The following is a 12,144-nucleotide window of genomic DNA, read 5'->3' as shown; positions in this document are numbered from 1 at the left end:
CAGCCATTGTGGGTGGGGCCACCCCTGGGCTGGTAGTCCTGGGTTCTATAAGAAAGCACCTCTCCATGGTCTCTGTATCATTTCCTGCTTCCAAGTTCCTGCCCTGACTTCCTTCAGTGATGACCATGATGTGCAAATAGAAGGCACATACACCCTCTCCTCCCCGACTTGCTTTTGGTCATGATGTTTCATCATAGCAATAGGAACCCTAACTGAGACAGAAATTGGTTCCAGGATAATGGGTATTGCTGTAACAGACTTGACTATGTTGCCTTGGAGAGGATTGTGGAAAGACTTTGGAACTTTGGGCTAGAAAAGTCATTGAGTGTTGAGAGCTCAGTGGACTGTTCTGTAGGAGCTTGGAAGATAACTATGTTGGGAGCAGTGCAGACCTTGGAGGCCTGGCTTGTGAGTTTTCAGAGGGAAACAAAGACTCTACCAAGCCATTTGTGTGAAGAAGCTGTGGCTCTGGTCAGCTGGAACTGAAGAATTCACTGCGATTAACAAGAGACCAGAACCACTAAAGTGAAACCTTTGCTTTGCTGGGACAATGGATGCTGGTCAGCTGGGACTGAAGAATCAGCTGTGATTAAGAAGAGGCCAGCAACATTTTGGTGAAATCTTCTGGGAATTGTTTCATCAGGATCAGCACACAGAAGCTGTGTTCCAGAGGCAGCTGAGGTTGTACCTTGTCCTGGCAGCTGAACTTGGTCGTGTAAGCATCACCCAGGTGGTACTGGTTTTGAAGGCATGAAGGGGTCATGGAGAGCGGCCGAGACTTGGACACTGTGGGGTAGGCTGGGATCCCTGAAGAGAGCCCAGGAGAGGCTATTGGTGAAAGTGCAGCTCAGTTGCAGCAAGAGACCCCAGCATTTTGGAGATGCCAGTATGGTGAGATGGACCACTATGAACAGCAGCAGCAGTGGAATGGAACCAGCCAGAGTCTAGAAGACAAGTTGTGTGTGCTGCAGAGGTTGGAGCCAGAGAAGCAACCCAGGCCTTTTGGAGGAGCCCAGAAGATTGTGAGTGAATCCCAGACATTGGATATTGAATTATTTACACAGTTGGAATTTGGTTTTGCTTTGATTATGACTGTGCCCTGGTTCATTCCTCTTGAAATAAAAAACTATTTAATTTTTTTTTTAATTTATAGGAGCCCACAGTTAAAAGACTTTGGACTTTAAAAGAGAATGAATTTTTAAAAGTGAGTTTGTATGATTTGTGGGACTTTTTACGTTTGAAAATGTTTTACATTGTGACGTCAATATTAACGTGAGGTCTTGGGGATGAACAAGAAAGGGAAGACTGTGGCTTAACAGTGATGTTTGTGTGTGAGGTTGACAAGAGGTCAGTTGTGCTGGCTAATTTTATGTCAACTTGGCAAATCTCTAGTCATCTGAGAGGAGGGAGCCTCAGTTGAAAAAATGCCTCTGTAAGACTGGGCTTCAGGGAAGCCTGTAGGGCATTTTCTTAGTGATTGATGAGGGGAGATGCTCTGGACTTTGTGGGTGGGGCCACCCGTGGGCTAGCGTTGGTGGTTCTACAGGAAGGCAGGCTGAGCTAGCCATGGGGAGCAAGCTAGTAAGCAGTACCCTATGGCCTCTGTCAGCGCCTGCCTCTAGCTCCCTGCCCTGCGTGAACTCCTGCCCTGCCTACCCTCAATGATGGACTATGATGTGGAAGTGTAAGCCAAATAAACCTTTCCTCCGCAGCTTGCTTTTGGTCATGGTGTTTCATCACAGCCATAGTAATGCTAACAAGGACAATCCCTTTGTTGATGGATTGTAGTTGTGCATACACCAGGCTAGCTGACTCAAAAGCTCCCGGGCAGTCTCCTGCTTCTACTTCTCACTGGGCAGTAGGAACAGTGGGATTACAGACCCATGCTCCTGGGCCAGGGTGTATATGAATTCTGACTCAATTCCTCACACCCACACTGCTAGCATTTCATTTACTGTACCAGTCCACAGCTCTTGATCATTTTTTAAGGGTAAAGTATGTTTTCTGTCATCCAGAATTGAAAACGCTACTTCTGGCACTTAACATTAATATGTTCTACCATCTGTGACTTTGCTGAGTTATCCCCCCACCCCTACTGCCGAATAACCCTTTCAGCTCCTTTTCTTTGTGTGTTCCAGGACCCTTTTGTGTTCTTAATTTCTATTTTGCATTATTGAAAAATACAGTAAAGAATACTCTAGTGAATACCCATGAATTTGCCACCCGATTTAGGAACTGAAAAATGAACTCTCTTCAAGTGACAGTTTCTGGGCTCTGTTTCATGCGCCATGCAGAAGAGCGCCACACAGATGGTAAACATTTTGTGCAAGGCCCCATCCCTTCACTGTTCCTAGTGGCTGCCTGGGAAAGCTCGCCCAGCCGCAGTCTCCGTTGGACTTGGGCTTAACCTTAAGTAGTCTAACAGTTGAGCTCCAGGTAACTCCTCAAGCTGATCCAGGATCAAGAAACCCATGATGCTTTGCAGATTGATGTTATCACTTGCACTTTAGGCACAAGACTAAGCAACTTTCCTTCTGTAATCTCTATCAGAGGCATTTTTCATGTCACCGATCACTATTTTTGGCACATATGGTGAGTGTGTTTGAAAACAGTCTCTGACTAAATTACAAATCTGAGAATGGAGTGTGTGTGTGTGTGTGTGTGTGTGTGTGTGTGTGTGTGTGTGTGTGTGTATGTGTGTGTGTGTTCAGTCTTACAGAATGTTCTTTCGGTATATTCCTCAATTGCTCATCAGCTGAGTCATCAAATTGATGACTCTGAATAGCTGACCCTTGTGGAGTGCCAGAAACCCATTGTGACCTGCCTGTGGTTTGGAATCACCCATGGTGTTTAAGCATTTGTGATGTATCCTGAGACGACTGGCATCTTTTCTGTTCTTGGGAGTGCAGTTCCTTGAACATGAACCTGCTGCTGCCACACACTGCCTTCATTCTGATCTGGTTGCTCATATCACCTCTTCTGCTGCTGGGACTACACATCATAGCAGCAGCACCCGCCTCATCTTCTTCACCTTGGAAACTTGATCTCTTCAGAAGTCAGGCACATGGCATAGATGCTGGTCTGTGGTCTGTAAGCACATGTTCATCACTTGAGGGTTCTGTTGTTTTGAAGCTTCCCAGAGACACAGACTCCCAGGAAGAGGACTGGGGAGCAAGTAACTGGCTTTTGATTTTTTAAAATCTATTGACTGATAAACCCGTGGTGTCTCTTTGAACAGCGGATGGCTAGAACTGTGCAACACTCTTTTGTGATTAAAAAAACAAAAACAAAAACAAAAAACCCAGAACCTTAGGAAACTGTCTTACAGAACACACATGGCTAAGATCTGCTTTAGTCCCTCTGCATAACAATGAGGGAGTTTTCAAAGAGAAGTTTAAACCACACATGTTTTGTTTGGGTGCGTATTGTTTTAAGCATTGATTATCTCTTCACTTGAAATGAATAGGATTTCTCCACAAGCCACTTGTCATTTGCATAATATGAAAATTCATTTGTATAATAAGCCCTCACAGTCATCAGAATTGGATCCTGAGCACATGAAGTTTCCTTTCTCTCTGTGGCAGGGTTTGCTATTCTTATAATCATTAAAACAAAAGTGAGAGAACCTGCTGATTTTCCAGATTTTATTACCAAGTGGTTATCATTGGTACTCACTCCTCATTTCTTATGATCCATGTTTTCTGTTTGCATTAACAACAGAAACCATATCTAAATGTGCTTCTCTCTCTGTAGGACAGTCGGCCCAATATGTCAAGACCCCTGATCACTAGATCCCCTGCATCGCCACTGAACAATCAAGGCATTCCAACTCCAGCGCAGCTCACCAAGTCCAATGCACCCGTCCACATTGACGTGGGCGGCCACATGTACACCAGCAGCCTGGCCACCCTCACCAAATACCCCGAGTCAAGGTAATTGCAGAAGTGGGGATGTTGCTCTCAGAAGTGCATGTGTTTTGATGCTCTTGACTGTTTTTCCTTCGATCAGAAGAACAATGTGGCCTGGCCAATGCCAAGCGTAGGGCATGACCTGTTAAGGCTATTCGGGGCCATGGTTGTATGGCCTCCACAAGTTGGGGCATGGAGTACATGTCTGAATGTCACTTTTTGAGTGCCATGGTGTATGCCTGTAATTCCAGCATTCAGGAACCCTAGGGAAAAAGAATCATGACTTCAAGGCAAGCTGGTGCTACATAATGAGTTCAAGACCAGCCACGACTATAGAGCGAGACCCTATTTCAAAATAAAATGGTGGGGGCAGGTGAAAAGGCTCAGAGCAGGACTAATGGCCTCAGTTCAAACCCATGTCAAAGTGGAAGGAGAGAATCCAGAGGGTTGTCCTCTAAGCTCTACATGTGTACTGTGGCATGCATGGGCACACACATGTGCACACAGACATGGAGAGAGAGAAAGTGACAAACAGAGAGACAGAGAAAATTGTTGTTGTTTATTTTTTTTCTTTTGGGAGACCTGCCACCCAGCTCCTAGATAAATCACTCATGGAGGCTTATTTTTACTTATGAACATCCAGACTTAGCTTGACTTGTTTCTAGCCAGCTTTTCTTAACAAATTATCCATCTATCTTTTACCTCTAGACTTTTCCTATTCTCTCACTTCTGTAAATCTTACTCTTACTCTGTGGCTTGCTGTGTAGCGGGGTGACTGGCCCCTGGAGTCCTCCTCCTCCTCCTCTCGATCCTAGATCTTTCCCTCCCAGATTTCTCCATTTATTCCCTCTGCCTGCCAGCCCTGCCTATCCTTTCTCCTGCCTTGCTATTGGCCAGTTCTTTATTAGACCATCAGTGTTTTACACAGGCACAGTAACACAGCGTCACAGAGTTAAACAAATGCAACGTAAACAAAAGTAACACAGCTTAAAATAATATTCCCCAACAGAGAATAATGTTTATAGCCTAAATAGACAAGATAGAATAAAAATCATAGATACCATAAAAATGTTATGAAGACCGGCATTTTAGCTTTTCAGATCTCTCTTGACTACCTAGTACTTTATAAAAGAATTTGAAAATCGGAGTAAAAAGGATAGAAAAATTTGTTCTCTTGATTTCCAGCTTTACTTTCCACAAGAAAAATGAAATGGTTAAAATAGAGGTTTATAAGGTGTCCACAAAGCTGTGCATTTTACAACCCCATCTCTCAGGTGTTAGAGCAGGTATGACTCAAAAATACTAAGAAGGTGCTACAAAAGCCCATGGTCACAGTGGCTATAGTTTTCAAGAATATGGCCCTATAAATATTATTATTTTTGAAGTGTACCTATTTGTATTCCTTCCAAGCAGCATTCCCTATGGTTTCTACTTAAGGATCATGCTTGATTTCCGGCCTTGACTTCCCTCAGTGCTGGATTGTGACCTAGAAACACAAGCTAACTAAACCCTTTCCCCCTCTTTTGGTCAGGGTATTTTATCACAGCAACAGAATGCAGCTGGAACACTAGTATCAGGGAGACAGAGATAGGTGCATCCTTGGGTCTCACTGGCCAACCAGCTAATTATGCAAGCCCTAGGCCAATAAGGGACCCCGTCTCCAAAAACATGATGGGCAGCTCCTGAGGGATGATGCCCAAGGTTGACTTTTGGCCTTCATACACACATGCATCCCTCTAAGCCCCACAAATATGCATGAACACGTATGTGCACACACTCAAGTAGATGCCCATGCCAAGGTTCTGGACTTTGGAGCATTTTGGATGTGGGTGTTAGGACCATTGGCCCGTGCCTTAGGCAGCCGGTTGTGTTCTGGTTGCTCACTGCAGCTGCGTGGGTCTTTCCATAGTCTAATGGAGGTTCTAATGCAGTCTGAGGTTCAGTCCTCCGTAGAGCTCTGGATTCGCTTAGACCTTGGGCCGTAGAGGCAGATCAAAAGGTTGATCACTCTTCTCCATTCTGTTGCTGTCTCACATAATTTTTCATTCACCTCCTGTTGGTGCTCCATATTTTAGAAACAGACCTCAATTAATGTCTCATTAGGAGACTTCTCTAGTCTACCTTTCCGTGAGTGTTCCTCAAGTCCATGTTTTGACCCTCATTGCTCATATCCTGAAATGTGCATCAGCTTCCAGATTCCTTCACCCTCTAGAGCTGTTTGGTCTCCTAGTAACCAGCTGCCACATGTAGCTAGTGAGCATCCAGAGAGCGGACATTCCCAATTGAAATCTCCTCTTGCCATACATTACACACTGAACTTTGAGGCATAGAACCAAAAAAAAAAAAAAAAAAAGTCTAAACTGTTCCAATGATTTTTATATTACTTCCTTTTCTTGTTGGAATGATAACATTTTTAGTGACATAGAAATATATTTCAGATAAGTTTTGTTTCACTTTTCCCATGTGTCTACTAGAAAATGTAAAATTGCTTATGTGTCTTCTTTCCTATATGGCAGCACTAAACTAGGAATATACGTTTTTATGAAAAGAATTAAACCTGTCCTTTCCCCATCCTGATACCTGCATATATCAAATACTGAATTTTCCTGTCAACCTAATTAGAAAAGACAGAATTGTTCAGCTTGCCTTTCTAAGTTTTCTTGTCATTTCCAGTCACCTGTCACCCATAGTATCACAACAGCAGCAACAAATCACTGTTTTCCTTTCTTTTGGTGTTTCAGAGGTCAAACTCAGGGCCTTGTGCATGGTAAGCATGTGCTCCACCACTAAGCCTCATCTCCAGCCCAAGCGGAAGTGATTTGACTCGTTAGGTCTGCCATTCGCCTGGCAGTTATTTGATAGGTTGGTAGGGTCCAATGGCCGAACACCTGCCTTCTCTCTTGTAAAGCAGGTACAAATGCGTCTTCTTGCAAAGCTAATCATTAATGTGATTATAGAAATCACTTCCTAGCCCTGTGTTTGACGCATAGTCATCTGCCAAGCCCAGCAGCTGTCCCCCTTCAAACTGCCTTCCTAATTCTAAAAGGACCCCACTCCTGCCTTCCCTGCAGCCAGGGGACAGCCTGGCCTTGGGGTCTCCTTCCTTGTATCTGTACTGTGCCCTCTCTTATATACCCCGCCTTGAGCTCAGCCCTTCCAACAGGAGAGAGCTGTAAGCTTATGTCAAGTTTCAAAGAAACTTCTGTCCCCATGGCTTATACCTAAAACAAACGACACTGGGCAGATAACACTGGCTCAGTGTTCAGTTGGCCACCATGTGCTGCTGCTCTGCTTCTCCTTGGTTCTTGTGACACTTTTGTAAGTAATTAAGATTCATCTCAAAGAAAATTCAGAAAGGGACCCACACTCAGATTTTAGCAGTCGAACATATATAGCAGGACAGATGCTTGTGATATTTCCCATAGGTGTCAAAGGTCCCTTCAATTTCTGTGAAGATCTCCGACCTAGTCAACCCTCTGTCAATAAAACCCCAACAGACCAATTGGATTACCCATGACCTTCGAATTATTAGCAACTCTGGTTAGCATATTCTAGGTTCTAGAACCCTCCTTTCCCTGAAGGACTCCCCATGCCCTGCCCACTTAGAGCCCCTGGTTCTTCTCCAGCTACCTCTTCTGGGGGAGTGACTCAGAGGGAAGGAGACTTCTAGGATTACAGGGAAGACTTGTAGTTAAGATTTGTAAGTAGCAGCCTTGAAAGACATGAGGTGTAGGACGTGAGGCGGGTGCACAGTCTGGTGGTACAGCCCATGCGCGGGGACCTGAGTTTGACCCAGGCACTGACAGAGGAAGGGTGACTGCTCTAAATCTCCAGCTGGGGCTACTGCTTGGCCTTGCAGGCCATAAGAACACCTGGTTTGGATCTATAATGAGTTTATACCCACGAAGTTTAAAGGAAAAACAAACCCCACAAGCACACACAAAAACCAGACCAAGGACAGCATGCACACTAACTATATCTTAGCACTTGGGAGGCTGAAGTAGAGGTATATTGAGCTCAGGGCTAAGCTGGCTTACAGAAAGAGGCACTATGAGAAAAACCAAACCAAACCTGTACAGGGGTAGGAGACAGCCATGTACAGGTAAAGATGGATGGTCAGAGGTCAGCAAACAAGCACTTGTGGATCTGCTGCCTGTTTTTACAAGTAAAGTTTTACTAGAGACAACAGCAAAGGAAAAGTCAAGAAAAATATGCCACCATCAGATATTTACAGGCCTGTAATCTGAGCTGATCAGGAAACAGAGGCAGGGGGGTTGTGAGTTCAAAGCCAGCCTGGGCAACTTCCCAAGATTGTATCTCAAAATAGTTTTTTTTAAAGAGGGTAGGTGGCTCTTGGAATGTAGCTCAGTGGTAGGATACTTCCCCAACATCCCTGATCAAACCCAGCACCACTTATGAGAAAATGAACGGACGGATACAGGTCTACTCGCTCGCTTTGTAGTGTGAGCATCTGAGGGAGGTGGTTGTAGATGCTGTATTCTTTCTCTGGCCTGGGCATATTTGAAGGGCAGAGCTGATCATGGCTGGCTCAAAAACATGGGTGACACTTTATTAACACAGTTGATAATGAAACATGTAAATATTGCAATAATTTGTTTATTAAGCCCCATGCCAAATTACAGGGCATCCTGAAGATCTGCTCTTGGCATATGTGTATGAAGAAAATGCACTCAGTAATCGTTTTAAGAAAGACTTGTCTGAGTTCAAAGTTAGGTCTTTCGCATCCATCACTGTCCCTTTTAGCAAAAGCGATTTCAGTAGTGCTATGCTGCTGTTCATTCAGATTTGAACACTTCCCCGAGGGGAAGTGGACTGATACTACTAATCAATAGGACCTACTGGGTGGTAATAAAGGGAGGGTCTCGGTGGAAAGAACTCACTGTCAGCCAGGGAGCGCTCAGGCTCCAGTCCCCTGAGCCATCTGAGCTGACGGCTTGACAAAGCTTTTGTATATTTTAAACCTGGTACATGAGTTAACTCCCACGTAAGTGGATTATGCTAAATGGATGTCTCCAAAATAGCTGTGGAGTTACTAAGCACACGGGGATAGGTAGGTAACTGCAAAACTCAAGTCCCCCTTTTTGCAGCCATGGGGTTGACGCCCATGACCGCCCAAGGGTGTACGTTCAGAGCTGCAGGATGGAGGAGCCACGCATGTGTGCCCGGCCAGCAGAGAGCTGCCATCTGGCATGCATCACTCTCTCTCTCACACACATTGGACATTACAGGATCAGTGCAGCAGAGCTGCACTGAGGGGAAGGCCGATCAGTGTAATAGGAGACCATTAGGGAGGCCAGGATTGTGAGTTCCAGGCCACTGTGTGTTACATATATACCCTGTCTCGAAACAAAACCACCTAAAATATGGAGCTGGACAGATGGCTCAGTGGTTAAGAGCACTTCCTGCTCTTCCAGAGGACCTGAGTTTGGTTCCCAGTACTCATGTCCATGTTGGGTAGTTCATAACCAGAGGATCCAACACCCTCTTCTCTATTCCAGAATACATCTAAACTCGCATATGAACACACATACACAGAGACACGTACACATACACAGAGACACGTACATATACACATAATTTTAAATACAATAAATATTTTTTTAAACCCTAAAATAAAAAGATCTTTGAAGCCTGTGTTCTGAAGACCATCAGATCCAATGTTTGCATTTCTGTCCACTTGTATCCTGGCCTAGGGAACTTTCTAGACTCCCGTGTTAGGCATGGGATTCTGTGATGTCCCCTTTCCTGCCTTTATGCTTCCAGTTTAATGCTGTCACTCCTAGACATGGGTCCTACTATGTTATCACATGAGCCCATATTTTAAAGACTGCAAAAACCAAGTGCTGCAAGAATGAATCTATCTGATTTGCCAAATGGTTGCCTGAACTTCTCTTCAGAACTGCTGCATGGAGCCAGGCTCAGTGGCGTATATCTGTAATCTGAGGTCTCAGGAAGCCGAGACAGAAGGATCCCAGATGAAGCTTGCCTGGGCTGTGCAGAGAGAATCTATCTAAAAAGCAAACAGACAAACAAACAAAACCAAAAAGCATAAAGTTACAGCATGCCAGTGACTAAGCCGTTCCGTTATACCCTGCTTTTTGATCCACGTATTGAATAATCCAGTGCCCGTGTTAAAGTGTCACAGGGTAGGTCAGCCGTGGAATGTCACCAGAAAGGGAGGGGAGATCGTACTGCTGCTGTGAGAGGACACCCACCCAGTGACTGAGGAGCGAGGACTGGCCAAGCCTTAGACTTTGGGAGAGGCAAGGCCCTGGGAATGGAAGGTGTGGAGTTCCCAGGGCTGATGGGAGGGTTCTTCCTTCTCTCGCGCCTCTGTTCACTTTACAGTCCCCACAGTTGCTCCGCGGGGATGCAGGCGATCAACTGAAGAGACATCTGTGTTTAAACAGGGAGCTGCTTCTCTGTTTAGTGCTGGGAGAATATCCTTTAGTAACATGGACTGTACAACGCTGGGTTCCTCTGTCACAAGAGAACAAGGTGGGCCTTGCTTTCGGTGTGGTTGGACTTGGAGTGTCTTGTCTTAAAGTATAATTTAGAGGAAAGGCCACTACAGTGTCTATGCTTTTCCCCACCACACGCTGACATTCGTTGATGGATTATTGTGTTTTCCTTTCCACCGGAGCATACAATGGCCTGCAGAAGTCCTCACTCTCTTACAACGGCCTCTGTAGCTTATCAGACAGAGGTAGCAGAGAAAAACAGTCAATAAGCAATATTCACTAGACAGTTAATTACTACAAAGAAAGATAATAGCTGGGCATGGTGGGGCACACCTGTAATCCCAGCACGTGGGAGGTGGAGGAGGAGGAACAGAAGTCTATGGCCATATCTGTTACACTGTGAGTTTGAGCTAGCCTAGGCTATATGAGACACTGTCTTAAGAAAAGAGTACTGCACAAGATAAATAAGCCCTCTGGGGAATTAACTTGCCCACTGTATTAAATCTAAGATGATTTTATTTTCACATAGTTAATTCTCTCCCCAGGAAACATCTTCATTTTTCTGAGAGTAAAATTAAGCCAAAAGTCCAGTTAGCATTTTAATTTACACTTGGAAGCAGAATTTTGCTACTGTGGCATGCTAAGTCTTACCCGATCCGTCTGTCTCCTGTGTCCTTTGATGCATCCAGCAGAGGATACATGGGGAATTGCTACATCAGCCCTTTGTCCCAGTGGTCAGGAACACACAGGATGTCTATGCTGCAGGCCCTGGGCGTAGGACAGCTCCCCTCACTGCTCCGTCACCCACAATGCCCTTTGTGACCAGCACTGTCTTTCACTTTTACATGTGAAGTTGTTTGGTTTTGACTGAAGTAGTGAATTAAAAGCTGTTGAAATAAATGTGTGTAGAAGCTTCGTGGAAGCCAATAATGCTTTAGCTTACTCCTCATTCTTCCGGGTTAGACCCTTACATGTATGTACCTGCTGGTACCCTCATGTTAGAGTCACTTGGGAATAACAGAGAAAAATGGTTGCAGGCAGAGCTGTGGGTCATATTGTGTATGTTAATTATGTCCTAATTTGTCAATCACCCAGCTTCCCATTGGACATCTTTCTGTTACCCTACAAAGCTCTGCTTACGGTCCGCCCCATGCCCTTGGGGCCCCGCACGTTATAGTGAGGACTGACAGCTGCCTTCCTTCAAGGCACAAACCAGAGAGGAGTTTTGGTGGTGTGGTTTGTTTGGTTTTTTTTTAAGCTTACTTTCTCCAGAGGAAAAGTTGGAACCAGAAGAATAGAAGGGTGACCCCAGACTTCCTCTAACTGATCCTCCCTAATCCTCCATCTCAGGAAATGTAGATTTGTGTGTGTGGTGGGGGTACACACACACACACACACACACACACACACACACACACAGACATACACACAGACACACACACACACCAGGGGTGGACACTGGATGTCTTTTTGTATTGCTTTCTACATTAATACTATTTTTATTTATGATTTCATACACTATATTAATCATATTGTTTCTCCTCCCCCACATCCTCAGTTCCTCCCCCAACCACCTACCTATCCAACTTCATGTTCTATCTCTCTCTTAAAAAAAAACAAAACGAACAACCATGGAGACCAGTTTTTGCTGGCTGATTATTCTGGGTGTGGTGCCCACTCTGGAGCATGGGAAATTCGGTAACTGTCTCTTCACTGAACTGACTTCCCCTTATCCGGCAGCGATCAAATGCGAC

At 44.9% G+C, this 12,144-nt stretch overlaps 1 protein-coding gene across 4 annotated transcripts in view; it reads left to right on the top strand.

Annotated features, from left to right (window-relative positions):
* Kctd1 (potassium channel tetramerization domain containing 1) overlaps nt 1–12,144 on the top strand; it is a 203,724-nt gene that overhangs the window by 152,819 nt on the left and 38,761 nt on the right. For all 4 annotated transcript variants that reach the window (XM_052741590.1, XM_052741591.1, XM_052741588.1 and 1 more), the window contains exon 2: nt 3,754–3,932. In XM_052741590.1, the coding sequence (XP_052597550.1) occupies nt 3,754–3,932 (179 nt within the window). The remainder of the gene's footprint in view (nt 1–3,753; nt 3,933–12,144) is intronic.

The sequence above is a fragment of the Peromyscus californicus genome, unplaced genomic scaffold, assembly GCF_007827085.1.
Source record: "Peromyscus californicus insignis strain IS unplaced genomic scaffold, ASM782708v3 Scaffold_17__1_contigs__length_78620276, whole genome shotgun sequence".
NCBI lineage: Eukaryota > Metazoa > Chordata > Mammalia > Rodentia > Cricetidae > Peromyscus > Peromyscus californicus.
The sequence above is the reverse complement of the archived record's forward strand: the minus strand, read 5'-3'. Positions and strand labels throughout refer to the sequence as shown.